Raw genomic sequence first — 17389 nt, 5'->3', positions numbered from 1 at the left:
ACAGTATAGCAAGTTTTGTGACCATTGTTAGAAATTTAAAGCTGAGAATACTTATCGAACTAATCACATGTATGATGTGACCAGTGTTTTACATTCTTGAATCTACTTGAGCACTATTGATTTCTGTGGAATGTATGGTGGTGCATGTTTCATATTGCTATTTGCATCGATGGCTTCTGCGTCCACAGTCATGTACGACGTGGTGAAATAAGCCACACATTAGAAATGAAGCCAGTATGTGCCTCACAGAGTGACATCTATCCCAGCATGCCTCGCACTCACGAAAATGGCTGATTGTCGCATTCACGCTCATTTACGTGCAGTGATACTTGTGTGGAGCAGGTTCTCTAATGAAGGCCTCTGTTTGGTATGTGCAGGTGCAGGTGATCCAGCAGTCACTACCTAACCACTACCTGCCGCAACTCTACTCGACCCAGCAGCAGATGCTTTTGCCAGGCAACCTCGCCATACAGCAGCACAGCATGGGGGCCCTGCAGGGCCTGAACTTGCAGCTGCAGAGCAAGGCCCACATGGACCACACTAAGCAGGGTGGGGCAGGGGGACCGCACGGGACGACCACGATCATCCCAGCCGTGTCCATCGCAAGTGTGAACCCAGGAGGCAAGGTGCGTACCAGGATGCATTTTCTGGAGCTGTATTTGTACATGTTGTCTGCAGTATGTCAGATGTTTCATTTTGTATTCAAGACTTTTTTTTATTTTTACCATGTAGATCACCACATTATAATGTAGGGGACAGAGCCATGTCTTGCAGAGTATCTTTCCCAGTCTCTATTTTTTTCTTTGGCTTGGGCATTGATCGAAACAACCTTCTCATGGATATGGTAGGTAATAATGATAGCGCTCTCTTTTGTGAGATCTAGCTACCATTATACTATAACCAGGAACTCTTGCCATTTGGATTATTCTTGTGGCACAGTAGCTGATATCGTATAAGCATGATGTTTCTTAGATTGTATTTATTGCACTGTGTTGTTTGTCATGCATTTACTACCACTCCTTTCTGTAGTTCCTCTGGCCCTGAGGGTATGACAAATAAAGATAGTTGTACACTGAATTGAATACACATTCAATAGTCGCCAATTTAGGTGCTGTTTGTTATGATGTTTCTGGAATGCATTAGAAAAGTGTACGAAGTCCAAAATTGATACCGTGGCCAGTACAGTCTTAAGCGGCACACGCATGTCGCCAGCTGGCACAACAGCAAAGGAAACATGCAGGCAGCGTGCAATACAAGGCATGCATGTGCATCTATGAATTCAATTGCTTGAAGTCTTGCATGGCTGCTACCACCTAGTTTTGCTTTACATTGACAGCCGCTACATGCTATTTCCCTTAGTTCTAGTTGCCGTTATGTATGGCCTACACCGCGCAAATCTGAAAGCAGAAACTGACAGAGAAGAAAGTGAACTGTATCAAAATCTTTTAATAAAAGATTTGACACAAATTTTCTCGTAGCCAGTCTCCTAGCTGCGCCTCAGAGCCATGACAGGTTTCTTGTCACTGCCAAAAGTTCCGGTCTTGCTTACAGTTTACAATCTCACATGGACTACATTTATGCTCTCAATTTGAGCCTGTGGAGATAGCGAGGCGACACTTTCGTCTTTATTACTTGTTGGTTAATGATTGCCGTTGCATACAGCCTGAATTTACAGAAATGATAAAAAAGAGGACAAACTACCGTATTGCCTCTTCTTTGTCCTTTCTGTGAATTTCCTGGCTGCACAGTACAGTGAAATAGTGAGCTGCTCCAAAATCGTTAGGATGACAACAAATGGCCATTAATGGAATCATGTATTTCCATTCAATATGCTATGGCTAGTCCATTCAGCATTTCTCTGCGAAATGTTCATGAAAGTGCAATTGTCATCAAGGCGTGTCAGCTTGGAATCGGAGGTAATCTTGCATAAAGTATGTTAAACAGAGGAGACACGCATTCCTGCCTACAGCTGTACTGTTCAGCCTCAAGTGCTCCTTTGCGTGGCCCTTCAGAATTTTTCTTCTAAAGCTATGTATGTTAATTTGTGACTCGTGTGCATTACTGCCTTTGTCTGCTTTTATGTGTGTGCGTTGCTGTGTGTGCGTGTTCAGGGATTCTTGACAATTTTTGTGCTGGGATTGTTGAAACTGCGGGAAGAGTGACTCATTGAAGAAGGCTAAATGGTGGGAGCAAACATCAGCAAAAATAAGTAAATATAATTGGTACATGTGAAAGGCTCTGAGGACAAAGCTGTTTGAGATGGTCTGCTACTGCATGTGTCTGTGTGTTACTTGTGTGTATAAATGCATGCATTGGAGCGAGAAAAATGCTGAGAGACTAAAGAAAAGTAAGTTGAGCTGCATTACTAAATTACCATTTTACAATGCTAGAAAAGCCCCTCTGACCATGAGACAGGCTTGGTAAACCAGAAAGGATGCAAGAACGAGATTGGTGGTGATGCCGCCTTGAAGTTCCTGCACCCGCTCGCCATGACGTCATTGATGTCAACGAGGGGCATAGTTAATTTTTCATTGATGAAAGTCGACTACATTGTGCCCTAATATAGCCAAAGAATGAACGTGAAGTTGTACTGAGCCACAAAAGGCCCACATATGAAAGAATGCTTGAATATTCTTTACATCAAACTGATGTACCGGCACATAGGTTTCAGTGAGAAATTCAGTACATGGAACTTTGATTTTCATTTTTTCTTCTAATAGCAAGCCTGTTGCCTTGAAACTAGGAAAATAGTGTTATGAAAAATACTAAACTGACTTAGTACTTTAGTGTGAAGTTTGCCTAGCTGATGGCCTAGAATACTGGTACTGGTGCTTGGTAAAAAGTTAATATATATGTACGCAGGGATCACGTAAACGGCACAAATATTTACAGATGCACGCATATACTCAAACTGTTCATAAAGTCTCATTAAGGCCTGTAGTACATGTTGTATGCTAAAGCTTTTGCATTTCTGGCTCTTCTTTGGTTTCCAGGGGGTGACCATCAGCAGCGCACCAACACTGGTGACCACCAACTGCCACATGATGAGTGCTGCTGGCAAACCCTGCCTTCCTACCGGTCAGATGATCCACAAGGGCACCACGGTCATGGGCCACGGTGGCTATCAACTGCCATCCACCAGCACAAGCCAGCAGACGCTGGTCATCAACCCTCTGGGACTCATCTCGAGCCAGAGCATCCTCCCAGCTGCCAATCAGGCCAAGCAGATGGATGCTAACAAGGCCAAGCCTTTCGTAAGTTGCTTCGGAATCCACGAGCATCCGGTTTCAATGTGGCAACATCAGCAACAGGTTCGACAAGACTTGTTTCGTTTTGTGCTGCCAATTTTGTCTGCATTCATGCAGGGCTTAAAGTCAGGGAAGGCTCAGGAGAGCTGGGCTCTCTCACCAAAAATTTCGGGAATGTCCTGGCCTCTCCTTGCCTGGCAATTAGCAATACATACATCATACACATCTGCATATGTATGCACACGCAGATGTACGTCGTACATACAAGCAGCCCATGTATGCATGGGAGCCCCTCCTCGAACAGAGGGAGACTTTGAGACTTTAAGCACTGCATGCGTGTTTTACCTGTAATTGTACAGTGGCACACTGTCACCGTGGTCTGTCACAGAGCGCTGTCTTCTTTTTGCTCACCTACATAATTATTGATTACCTTTTGCTTTGTTTATGAAGAAATTCATCAATTCAATCATTGCGTAATTCAGAGCAGTCCTCTGAGTCTTAATTTAGTCGACCGGTTTACAGCACTGTAAGCCTGACCTAATCATTATTGTGCAAACGAAGTGCTTCTTGAGGGACCCACCTTTAAGATCAAACATCGAAATGTTCCAGATTTCCGCACCAAGGGATTCACTTTCTTTTTGTTTGTGTGTTACTTGTAACTGAGAGCATTGCAAACACATAGTAAACAGAACATGCACGTGATGTAGCAGGTAGCACTACAGCATGGTTGATAGTTACATATGTTTTGCATGTAGCGAGTGAAGATGTATACTTCACTGTAGAATATCGAGTAAGTGCCCGTGGTTCATAAGTACCAACCCTCCTATTGCTGACATGGCAAGTGTACCACACCATTATTTGGAGTTATTAATGACGCACCAAGCTGAGGTGCTCCTGTCACAAATAACTTTTCCCTTTGTTTTATATGTAAGAATTTATCATCTTGAACATTCCAAGAGGACTAGTTCAATGGCGTCATTGAGAAAAGAAATGCTAATGAGCTAAAGTAACTTAAGTCTTCTGGATACTTTTTTTTAGAAGGGGTTTCAGCTAAAAATCATAAGGGAGTTTTAGAGATAACGTACCCAAAGTTCTGTGCCCCGCTTGCATTCTTTAGTATGCCATTTCGCTTTTGTACTCTAGGCAGTTTGTGCCCCCCTAACTTTGGGTGCGTAAAACCTAAGACTTTATTAGTGCAAGCTAAGTTCTCATGGAATTTATTTCTCAGACCAGATAAGCACACACTTTCTCTCCTGTAATCTGGTCTTGCATTTCTGCAATGTGGCCAGACAAGCACACATCCCTGTCCTTCTTACCAGTGACCCTATCACTTCTGGGTAAACGCTTGCTCTCTGTGTTGTGTAACGGGTGTCCCTGGCATGCTGATTTTTTTGCTTCCATCCCGATTGGCACTGCTCCTCACAAGGGGTGTCTGTTGTGTTATGCCTGTCTCCCCTTTTGGTTGGCCCTGCTGTACATATTCCTATTGTGTTTGTTCCTCTTCTTTCCCCATGCATCCAGATGGTAAAGCATGCTTCCTTGATGTCCCAGAAGGTACACACCCCTACCTCTTATGCTCAGGTCAGCCCTTAGTGACACTTTTGTTTTTGTTACTATATTATTATACATTTACAGTTGGACCTTGCTATAATGAAGACAGATATAAGGAAATATTGTATATTGCAAAGTAAATAAAAAAGTTGGTTGGCCTTGTTTTGTCTTGTGAGTGCTGTACAGTAAAACCTCTTTAATTCGACCCTCATTAACTCAGAAAATCGGATAATTCGAACTTGTCCTCTGATTTTGACAGGCGTGTGCATTATTTAATGCAATAAAGGTCTCGTTAATTCTGACATATTTGGCCGCACATCGATTAATTTGGACAACTCTCGGGGCTTGGCTAGCATGGAGTACCGCAAATGTGCATAACAAAAGAGCAAGAATGGTGCTAGCGTCCATCTAAAACAAAGTGAAAAAGTCTGCATTGCAATTGTATGTGAATGACTGCAACACCACAATGCTTCGTGCCCATTTGTGCCTTTAAAGCCTTTGTTCTTGTGTTTACTGCAGCACATAACACTGCGTTGACTGCGTGCCTTCATAACTGCATAGCGGCCATTCATGAATGTGTCAATAGCCCCACAGCTTTGTCCACAGTAGTTGTGGCAAACGGCAGTTTCATTATGAATTGGGGTGCACATCAGCCGCATGTCTTCAGAACTGCAAGATTGCCATCCATGATCGCGTTGCTAGCGGCCGTGTTTTCTTCTGCAGCAGTTGCGGCAAAGAATTTGAACGCACCTTTTATTTAAAAAAGTGCACTTTAGAATCGTGCAAATATAGTATATTGGGAAATGAAAACGCGCATAGAGCTGCGCTCAAATTTTGTATTGGGGAGTATTGTATTCATCGGTGAAATTTTTCTCTCGGTGCAAAGCTGTTGAGGATGAAGAGCTCTGGCTACATCAGCTACATCACTGGTGACCAGCCCACTGGTGAAACAATAATCAGGATGTGTGCACAGTAGTGAAAAGTGTGTCTTAGATGAAGGCATGCGTCACGGCTGCTCTGCGAAGGAAGTTGTGAGGCCTTCACCGCTGTGAGAGCCAATCAATCATGAGATGATTAGTATTGCAGATTCCACACTGCTTTTGTGCAAAATAGAAACGGGGTTTGCTCATTCATTCAGTACATAATAGCATGTTGGTGTAGTAAGCATTCATTTATTGTTTTCTTGATACCCTCGATAATCCCACATTTGGTTAATTAGGACATTCTTTTGGTCCCGCAAAATCCGAATTAATGAGGTTTTACTGTATAATGAAACCGAAAATACCAGATCTGAGACAGTACCACTTAGAGCAAAGCGAATATTTGTACGCTCAAAATATGTATTCTAAATATCAACTACTCAGCAAGAGCAACTCAAAGCTGCGTATTCTGCACTCACATGCATGTTTTCACAATCGGTTTCACTTAGCTGACCAGCAGTTGGCAAGTGAACATGCCATTACCATGTTATCACTGGTCGCATCGTTGCATTTTGAAGGTGCAAAACAGACATTTGTAATTTAGCATTTTTCAGGTGCCTCACATTGGCATGGCATGCCACCGGAGGGCTATCGAAATCTACAGGAGGCCCTTTACTGGCCGACGGGAGGCACCATACTTTCATTGATTTTGCATAGACTTTATCGCAATTTTCTTTGCTAGTATCGGCTTGCACCTTGATCGCCATATTTTTATTGTGAACGTTGGCTTTTTGCCTTTACAACAAATATTGCATGTAAAAGGTATTTCATGTTCAATGTGACTTCATTGTACCAAGGTTCAACCATTTTTATTTTGCCATCCCATTTTGCTTCTCTTCCCATGTGTTCCCTGTTGCCTTACGGTTATCCCTGATGCTTGTGTGATACTTGTATGCTTTGCAGCTCTGGCATTAAGCTCGTTACATTTAGTTGAATGAAAATGCAGAAATGTAAGTTGTTTAGGGGAAATTGTCTTGCTTGTCGTGTTCTGTTGCCTAGCAAAAAAGTTCAAAAGAAAAACCAATAGCATATTATATTACTCAACATATTGTTGCTAAAATTGTATTGGCAATATGTGTGTATTTGTTCTATAGGTGTAGTGGTTGTATATGTGCATTGGTCCTATAAGTGTATTGCTTCAATCAGCCTATTAGTCCATGTATGCATATTGGTCCAATCTGCTATTGGCTTGCACCATAAGGTGACCCACGGATGCTAGCATGATACGAACATTTACTCCACGGTTAAGCTTAACGTTCTTTATTTGCACTTTGCAGGACGGTACTTACCCAAAATGTGTGCAAAAATAACCACAAATGAAGAACTTAGGCAGGCATAAAAAGTTCAACATTACACTGGACTGTGGCAGAACTAAGCGAGAAACTACTAGCACAGGCTTAGAACAGCCTTGGAAGTTCGGATATGTTCAGAGAGACAGCAAGAAATAAACAAAAAGCACACAGCTCCTTTGAACCACAGGAATTATCAGTAACACACTTGGTAGTATCGCTCCTTATATCAGGGCACCGCGTCTATTTTCATAAAAGTCATGTCAGGTCACGTCAACATATCGCCTATCACAACATGTGCTATATATCGACATTGCGGGACGGACTTTTGTAGTACGTAACAGATGAGGCAGTGAGCATGTTCAAGGAGGATCCGATGGTCAGTCGGCATGCATTTCGTGCTTTTGCAGGTAACATCGTAGCAAGCGTTAGGAATAGGTCATGCCGGCTCTACTTCAAGTTTGGTGTGACTGACTGTTCTTGTTGTATTCACCTTACGGTTGCCAAAATGGTGCTTCTGTGTGGTTATGGACTGCATACAACAATTGCAAATTGACGACACAAATTCCAGCAGACACTGGAAAACCCAGGAAAGAACCACAAATGATTGAGGAGCCCAAGTTGCCACTGCCAGCGCCTGTTAATCGTGCGGTAATTTTCATAGCGATGGTGCATCGATGGACACACAGTCAGGCACAGTTTCACAGCCTCGTTGCACTTACACACCGATTAGGATGATTTGGCATAGCAGAGTCGTTATTGGAATGCCAGCAACACAACTGCGCATATGTGGGCTCCACTGGCCCAGCAAAGTGGTGGGGACTGCTGTCAAATCAAGTTTACCTTAAACAAAACTGCTACAGTCTCGGTGCTGTTCCGTAATTAACCAACACCGCTCTATCGTATGCTTTTCTGTGTGGTACAGGGAAGTATCTTGGGAAATTGGTCTGCTAGGTAAATCTTCAGCTCCATAATATTTATGTTTACAAATCGGTCCAATGGGAAACAAATAGACAACACATAGCTCATTGGACCTTCTTGATACCAATAAGAGCCTCTCGATCTTAGAAGTGAGAAATAGCTGTCACCTATTGGTACCAATGCAATCTCTATTGGTCCTATAGGCAACAAGTATATGTTACCTTATGGACCCTATTGGTACCAATAGAATCCAAAGAAAACCCATAGAGTTCCAATAAGTTGCATATAGTAGAAACCATAAGACTGCTCTGTTGAACCAATAGAAAATTCTATTGGCATTTTCAGAAGGGTTATTTTCTTACTGGTTTAGTAATGGCATAACTGTGGTTTAGTGCACATTTGATGGTTTCAGAGCGCAACAAGTGGTATCAATATCATTAGCAATCTCTAAGCTAACTGATTTTTTGTAACTTTGGTTAACCTAGAATAGCTAAAAGGTTTTCCAAGCAAAACGTGCAGTCTTTCTCTTATCTGCCAGCATTTGTTGTGGATCTTTATTATTGGTAGAGGAGTGCTGGCACGACATTTTCTTCTTTCTTTTCCTTCAGATAATGAAGGCCTTAGCCCTCCAAACCTTTGAAAATATACTCACATGTACGAGATTGCCCTGAATAATTAACTGTAATGCTTGGTTCTGCAGACCTGTTTCAGTTTTGGTACCCAAGAATGGATGCATTGTGACCTCACGCTACAGCGGCTGGCTCTGTTATTGTGACCGCTTACGGTTGCTACACATGAACACAGCCAGAAAAAACATGTGCAGCATTCCTGTTTATTCTTTTATGAGAAATATCATCATACCTAACCTCACTGCTACAGTACGTGAAGAAAATCTTTTGTCTCACGATCACGCAATAATGTCGCTGAGGCTAGGTCCAGCATTTCAGAACCAACTTTAAGGCCAATATAAAGTACCTTATAAGCGTTTCCAAACTTTAATACTTTTAGGTGTCATCCATGCTTGAAGCATTTGTACAGTTTCCACATCTCTGAAAAAATGTGTTGGTACACCTATATTAGCGAATGCAGAAGTGTCTTATTATTATTTTGTGTGTTAATAATTTGTAGTCGCATTGTATGTTTGCTTAGATTGTAATGTCGCCTCCACTTACAGGTGATGAGTCAGCAGACACCACTGCAGCCAAAGTCACCGCTAATGGCCAACACAATAAATGCCCAGGGATCAGGCCAGATGACCACTGCTCAAGTGATCAACACCAACCAGTTCAAGCAGCTTTCCCAGAACAATCCTCAGATCATCTCCAGCCAGCAGCCCACTGTCATCAGCCAGGCACAGCTTCTAGGTTGGTTTGAACTCAGGGCCAGAGTTCAGAGAACACTCTACCATATACGTTTGCACAAAAATGTGTCAAGTGCCGTCAGGACAGTAGAGAGTAAAAAGAGCCGATGAATAATAGTAAATTTAACAAGCTGAGTCAGTTATATCAAGATTTTCAGCACCGTTGTTTGGGGTAGGGATAATCTCTGGGGCACTTCTTCCCAGCTACTGTAAGAACTGCTCCCTGTGATGCCTGGCACGGTGCAAGCTCTGCTCATGCCTGGAATTCCCAGGTGACACAGCTGGCCTGGCCCTGCAGGAGGAAGATTAAGCCTTAGCTGCTTGTGGTCTCGGTTTTCTTAAGGGCTACAGGCTGAGCCCAAGATCGCAGGTCCCCACATATTTATAAAGTGATTTTTTTTACGTTCCTGTGTCTTCTGTAACTATTGGAGTGCAAATAGAAATTTTTGAGACCTACTTGAGTACAAACTGAATGATGCCAAAAGTAAATTGATCTGAGGAGCAAATCGAATAGGGCAATTCGTTATTTGAATGTTTTGAATATTCATCGCTCCCCTACTACTGATAACTCCTGACACATACAGTGTCTGCAGGATGAAGTCTTTTCCCAGTTATCTCCAGTCATCCTTGCAATATGCTGGTTGACTCCACTCAGTGCCTGCAAATTTCTTAGCGTTATCACTTCTATGTTGTCCTCAAATGAGTTTCCCTTTTCTAGTAACCAATTCTGTTTTTCTGTTTGCCCACTGCTAACCTTATCCTTGTACATGACCTGCCCAATCAAATTTTCCCTCTTGTTTTGAACTAAAACGTCAGCTACCCGTCTTAGCTGTGTAATCCACACTGCCGTCTTTCTATCTCTTCATGTTGCACTAGTTGTTCTTGTCCTACTGCACATCACGTTGTCTTAACCAAGCAGTCAAGGGGAACCCGGACCATGAGAACAAACTCTTCAGATGAATAATAATGACAAAAAAAAAGCTCGTCTCTAGACTTGTCCAACTTTGCATAATCAAAAACCAAGTTCCATTGAAGCAAAGTTCACCGGGATGATGAGGCTGAGGTGCCCTGCGCATTCCTTGTTACAGTCAAACCCACTTATAGCGATAGCGTTTTTAACTATATATTGGTTATAACAATGAAAAGCTTTTGCACCGTCAACTTTGTATGTTTTCTATGGAGAAATAAGCCGCTTACTACAATGTCCCCATGCTGCATTATCAGTTATAACAATAAAGTCTGGCTGCCAAAAGGTAATGGAATGTGAAATCCTTGAAAAGAAAAAAGAAAAAGTGAAATGCAAGCCGCTGCACCATCGCCCGCCACTGCCACTGCCCACTTCTATGGAGAGAGAGATGCACGCGCATCTCTGCCATCGCTTTTCCACCCCTCTGAAGACAAATGGGCTGTGCCCATAACTCTGCGCTGTGCCACCCTTCCGACACACAAATGGACTGCCCCAACTGTGCTGACAACGCTGCCGGTGCTGCTTCCAGATTGCGTGCTGCGTCCTCATTCTACGCAGTTATGCTAATGAATGAAGTTGTACGTCTTTGTCTTTGTTTGTTGCATTGAAGTTGTTCCTGGCCACATAGTTTCTTAGCCTCGTTTGACTCGCCGCCGAAACGGAACATGGCTGATCCGCCTGCTGATCATCGGCAGTGAACAACATTGCTGGTGAAAAGAAAGCGAACTGCTATAGATTTGGAAAGTTCTCCTAACCGATGAGGTGATCGTCGCGAACATGCCTGCATCGCATAGGAACAGTGACGGCCACGATGGCAGTGATGACACGGTAGGGCAGGCTGCCTCAACACTGTCCCCGCGGGAGGTCCTGTAGGTGATTCAGTCCCTCATGGGCTTGTTTCCACAAGGGACCTTCCGCTTCACTACATGGAGCACCTGGATGCCTTGGAGAAGGATGTCGGCAAGCTTCGTGTAAAGCAAGCAAGGTTGAGGGACATGCGGTTTTCTTGTGCAAGGCAGTGGAAAGTACGTGGCGAGATGCTTGTGGTGATCTCGTCCCAGCATTTCTTCTGGATTTCTCAAGCTGAGATCCTGCCGCGGCAACCTTCTCGCATTCTTTAAATGGTGCCTCTTTGGGCCACCAAAGCAATGCCTCGGTGGAGCCCGTATGCCACTTGCTGCCCATGATCCCTGTTTGCAGTTGTTATAGCAGTGCCATTCTTGAACGCCCCCAGCCGCGGCTTCTTAACAATGCGCCATCGCAGCGCACAGAAAGCAGAGTTAAACAATTAGGCGAGTCAACACAATGAGAAGCTGGATGGAGGAAGGTGGTGGGGAGGAGAACTGGCCTCCCTGCCATTATAGTTTTCTCGGAAAAGCCATGCCATCCCTATTATGATTTGTTTTCTTTTTTTCATCGATCCAGTTATAACAATTATTGGTTACAACAATGGAATTTTCGTGGCACTTGAATGTTGTTATAAGTGGGTTCGACTGTATGTCCTCGCAACGTTTTCTATTCAAAAAGGCGTTTGCTGCTCAATTTTCTGACTCCAGCAGTTCTATTGAAATTAAGTTTCACTTTCATGTTGAGGGGAGAGAATTTTCATCAACACACATTTTTCTACTGCTTCTACTTGCACCAGAAGCTTTGCTGTAAATCGGGTTGGATCACATTCGACAAGGGATTCCCAAGTGGAAGAGCTTTGCTGCATTGTGAACCTTGTGTGTGTGTCCTCTGGTGCGCAGGCTCGCTGCAAGCTCTCAACGCCACGTTCCCGCATGGCATCACGTGGGCTCAGCCAGGGCAGCTGCAGAGCCCGACATTGCTCACCCAGAACCCCATCTACATCCGGAGCCAGCAGTCAGACGTCTTCCTGCAGCCTGGACCCCAGCAGGCCCTTCATGCCCTGCCTGTAGCTACTGCTCAACCCACCGTAGCTCAGGCGCAGCCCCAGGCCCAACCCCAGGCCCCCCAGCAGCCCACTGTGGCACTGGCTGCCGCCCCTCCCACGCAGCAGCCACAGCCGATCCAGCAGCAGCCATCCAAGCCCAAGCAGGTATGGATGCCGTTTTCCTGCAATGGCAGCCATCCATAGAGATGTTTAGTCATTTTACCAGTTGCGAAAGTCTGTTATAAAAACCTGCCTCAGTGACTGTTTGTTTGTTTGTTCAATATTCCCAGTTTCCTGTTTCCAAGAAACTAAAAGGCATTCACCACACCCGACTAGGTCCCCAATCTCATGCGTTCTGTACACGGAAGGCAGCAACAAATGGCACATGTACAGAACATTTTTAGCCTATACATTATACATGATAAACTCAGAATTAATTTCATTGCATAGAGTCATTGGTGTTTTGCCGTTGAACGAAATGTCATGAATTTAATCCTTCACCGTGGTGGCCGCACTCTGATTGTACTGGAATCCGCATCTAAATTTACTCTTGTTAAAATTGATCCGGAGGTCTCCACTATGGAATGTTTAATAGCCTGTGTGTTGCTTTTGGTCATTTAACCCCATAATTTGATTTTGATTCTCAACCATGGGAGCCACACAATGATGGGGACAGAATGCAAAAATACCCTTGTATGGAGCAATGGATGCGCATTAAATAAAACTCCAGGGGGTCAGAAAAGTTGAACCATCCATTATGTTGTCCTTCATTGCGCCTGTGTTGCTTTGGAACACTATCCCAATCAGTCACTCAGTATGTTTCCAAAATTTGAGTTGCCATAATTTTAATACCAGTTGTGGTTGGGGCCAGTTTCACAAAACAAGCAGATGTGTGACCTTCTGTCTTAGTCGCGAAGATATATATACTAATCATGCAAATATCTGGTTTGCACTTTCTGGAGACTAGTGCAGGCCACAGTGCATAGTTAGAAACTTGCTTTCTATTTACCTCAATTAAGGTAGGTTCCCACTAAAAAGGCATGCTAACTCGGTACTCGTGTTACGACTATTAAGATCTTATCTTCATTTAGAAGTGCAAAATTGCTTACTTGTCATTGCTAGATCAGAAAGCATGCAGAATCTTTGAAGAACAGAACACAGTCAACTGATGAAGTAAATAACAACAGTCTGTCTTCTTTTTTATGGCGCCTTCTTGCAATGGCTGCATTGCAATTCATGGTTTTTCCTTCCCTATACTCAGGTTCGTCCAGCCAGCTCAGTTGCTACTCAGACTGCCACCTCAACTTCTGTCACCGTCAACTCTCATGTCCTCCCGGCACGAACACAGGTGTGTATACATGGATTGTCATTACAGCATACACATAAACATTAGAAAAACCATGGTGAGATACTGCGTCAGCTTTCTAATCATTATCAGTCATTTGTAGCCATTGTCAGTCAGTCATTTCTAGTCCGTCCATGTTATGCAGGGTGTGGCTATTGAAATGACCCACTTCATTGTGTGGCCTCTTTCATTTGGCAGCCATTATACATCCCCTTGTACCATCATGAAAAATTACAGTAATATAAGCATTACCATATTTTCATGAATATAAGCCACACCTTTTTTTCAGTAAAGGTTAGTCTGAAAATAGGCCTGCGTGTTACCATCAGATACAAAACCTAATCTGTGTTCTTAATGTTGGCAACAGCCTACCGTCAGAGCCATCAGGCGTACCGTTATTTCCATCACGAGATGGCGGCAGAGCATGTTTTCCCGAAGATGGCTATCGGTTCATTTTGTGCTCAACTATGATCGCTTTCAGTGCTATAGCTTGTGCAAGATGTCGCAAGGCTTGGTACCGGATGCATTGGCACATACGGCCACCATCATTCCTGGAGCTATGGCATGCTTTCTATCTGCGCAGACTAAGTTTGATACAGAGCGACGTAAAATATTGTGAGAGTGATAGTACCATATTTACATGATTTTAAGCCGACTCGAATGTAAGTCGACCCCCCATATCGCTTGTGACAGGGGATAAAAAAAGGAAGAAGGTACCTGTGGGCGCATTCCATAACGAAAATTTATTAGTAGCTTTCATGGTCACTGGACTACTACTCCTCACTAATGCTGCCATCGTCATTGCTGCTACGGTTCCAAAGCACGTCGCCATCCAGCGAAATTCCGCATCTGCATACACCCACAAGTCCACGCCGAAAGCACCCAACCACACAGAGCCGTCAGGGAGGCTCTTTTGACATGTCCGGTTGGCGTAAGTTCGCGGTCTTCTGCTGCCAGCCACTTGTACTCACGGCAGAGCAGGTCCTTAAAAGACGAAGATCCAGGCTTGTCTCATGACCATGTCGCATGTTACTGGCAGGGACCGATCACACATTTCGGTGACGTATGCCACAAGCTTGGCCTTCAGCTCTGGAAAGCGTCCCAACTTCGGCCCACGGAAAACTCTTCGCTTGCCGTCACAGGTGAAAATTTGCTTTGCTGCCATCGCCACTCTCGCAGCACCCATTAAGAAACATCAAACTTGCGGCCCGCTGCGCAGTTAGTTGTTTCTTCAGCGTAAAGGATGGCAGCCCTCGTCAATGCCACTGTGAACAAGCGCCGAATGGTTAGTGGACTCTGAGCACTCATGAAGACTGAGGAAATGAAACTAAACACATGAAACTAAAGAGCTACAGGGAAAGAGAAACATGCGAGCCGCGAGCGGTGTCTGCTCTTCCATGAACTATTGATACTCCCCGCAAGCGCTGCCATTCTGGAGGTGCCGCCGCAAATGGAACAGCGGCACTTCCATGAACTATCGACACCCCCACATGAGTGCTGTGTGTGCTGTAAAACTCTCAAAAATGTTGAAAAACCCTTCCGAAAAGCGAACAAACGCACAGGATAGCGGAAAGCTACGGGTGGGTTTGCAGAGCAAACATAAAATTGGAAATACATTGTAGCTCCCCTGATATCCCATTGGTTTCGTTTTTTTTTTTTTTCGATGCCAGGTTTTGGTTTCGATTGTAAGTCGACCCCCCTACTTCAGATACTCGAAATGTAAAAAGGAGGTCAACTTACAATCATGTAAATATGGTAGTATCTCTAAAAGTTATTGCTTGAAAATTCTGCCTTGTGTGCTTGGTATCTGTGGCCAGTGAAGTGCAAATGGTGATGGCGATTCACCGCTTTCGATGAGGATAGCTATAGGGGCTTGTTGATACGGCATATGTTATTTTATTGTGGAGTAAGTTGAACGACAAGGACAACAGAAAGGCACATTTGATACACACAGCACTATAAAGCCCGTTGAATAAGAAATGAAACTCTCTGAATAGCACTGCATGTTTCAAATGTGCCTTTCTGTTGTCCTTGTTGTTCGGCTTGCGCTACAACAACATAAGGTAACTGCTTTCATTATGGAAGCTCACTTTAAACAAGTTTCCCTTCTGTGAAAGTAAAGTCTGCCCATGTTGATATTTTATTGCGAACGTAGGGAGCATACTATACATATTAAAAAAAAAATTTGGGGAAATATTACATGCAGGAGCATGTTTACATTCAGCTACACTTTTATTTTCTTACATTGAGCCCATGAAAATTGGGTGCACATTAAGATTCAGGTGCTTCTTAGAATTGTTTAATTATGGCAAGTGTTCACAGAGTGACACTGTCTTCACAAAAAACTAGCTGCAAAACATAAGTGCACTTGGAATGTTCCTGCTATGAAGCACTCGACTGTCCACCAACCACAGTTGCCAAGTGGCTATGGCGTTCTGCTGCTAAGTACAAGTCGCATGTTTGAGTCCTGGCCAGGGTAGCCAACCGGAACTGCCTCTGGTTAACCTCCGTGCCTTTCTATGCATCCTTTTCTCTCTCGAGTCCTGGCTGTGGCAGCCACATTTAAATGGCGGCAAAATGCAAAAAGCAGTCGAAATTTAGCTGTAAATGCAAGATAAATGTGTTGGGGCATTACCTCACACCTCTTTGGGGTCCCAGATCCATGATTTAAACCGCGTTCACCACACTGCAAAGTGTTCAGGAACTTGACACGCTTCCTGTCTCTTCAATGGGCGAAGTGCAATTGATGGTGGTCCAGAGCAGACCATTGTTAGTTGCACCACACACACACGCACACGGTGCAGCTGAGGTTGGTCTGTTCTGGACCACAGTCAGTTACATCAACTGCATCATCAGTTGCACTATGTGCATGCGTCCACCCATTCGCGCACACACACAGATTTTCCACTTTTGATGCTCTTAATGCTAACACATTAAAGTGTCTGTGTACTTGGATTTAAGTGTGTCAAAAAGCCCAGGAGGTCAGAATTAATCCAGAGCCTTCCGCTATGGTTTATCATATAGTCCCACTGTTGCTTTGTAATTTTGAACCCAACAAATCAATTAATGAATAAACCAATCTATGACTTAGTTTAGCATGCAGGCTGGTCTCGCAGTTGGTATCACTGTGCCATCGTAACTATGGCAGTTATAATCAGTCCAGCTTGTCAGATATGTTAGCACCACAAATTGACGTGGAAAGTTTCGTTTCATTTTCCTCCCACAGGCCAATGTAAGTGCAAAGTTAGGAGTTTGCGTTGCAAGAAATCTTTCTCTGAAATTGCTGATAGGTAGAAGTGTCACGCAGATTTTGGTAATTCAGTGTTCCTTGCTTAATTTACTGTTCCTTCTTTAGCTAACTTGCTAGCCCAAGATGTGTTGCACATCCCCACACTGATGCTTATTACTGGCATCTTAATATTGCTGCAAATGTGTGAATGTTTTAGTTTGTAGTAAGTTCATTTAACTCCTTTTCTTTTTTGCTCCCCTAACAGGCCAAGCCGAGGATCAGGGCGCAGACAAACCGCACTTCCCCAGGTCCTGGGCAGCAGCAGAACATGATCCACACTCAAACGGCAAACACACAAACACAGACGTTTGCCGTGCCATCTCCACAACAGCAGACGACTGCGCAGCAGCAGCAGCAACAGCACCATCACCATCAACATCAGCAGAACCTTCAGCACCCGCACACTCACCCTCACCAGCATACTGCTCAGTTTCAGCAGCAGATTCATCAACAGATACACCAGCATCAGCAGCAACAAAAAGGTACGCGGGCTCTTGTGAATGGCCAAGCTTGGCACACTCGCTTCAGGGCATTTGTGTTAAGGC

At 43.9% G+C, this 17389-nt stretch overlaps 1 protein-coding gene across 15 annotated transcripts in view; it reads left to right on the top strand.

Moving 5' to 3' along the window:
* Positions 1–17389, top strand: part of LOC142575352 (uncharacterized) — a 219151-nt gene that overhangs the window by 187868 nt on the left and 13894 nt on the right. For 9 of the 15 annotated variants that reach the window (XM_075684647.1, XM_075684646.1, XM_075684644.1 and 6 more), the window contains 7 exons: positions 378–626; positions 2994–3311; positions 4770–4829; positions 9164–9353; positions 12065–12375; positions 13472–13558; positions 17050–17326. In XM_075684647.1, coding sequence (XP_075540762.1) covers positions 378–626; positions 2994–3311; positions 4770–4829; positions 9164–9353; positions 12065–12375; positions 13472–13558; positions 17050–17326 — 1492 coding nt within the window. The remainder of the gene's footprint in view (positions 1–377; positions 627–2993; positions 3312–4769; positions 4830–9163; positions 9354–12064; positions 12376–13471; positions 13559–17049; positions 17327–17389) is intronic. The other 6 variants (XM_075684650.1, XM_075684653.1, XM_075684648.1 and 3 more) reach the window with 6 other exon arrangements.

Source organism: Dermacentor variabilis, chromosome 3, assembly GCF_050947875.1.
Source record: "Dermacentor variabilis isolate Ectoservices chromosome 3, ASM5094787v1, whole genome shotgun sequence".
Lineage (NCBI taxonomy): Eukaryota > Metazoa > Arthropoda > Arachnida > Ixodida > Ixodidae > Dermacentor > Dermacentor variabilis.
Note: the sequence above shows the minus strand (reverse complement) of the source record. Positions and strands in the feature narration are given on the sequence as shown.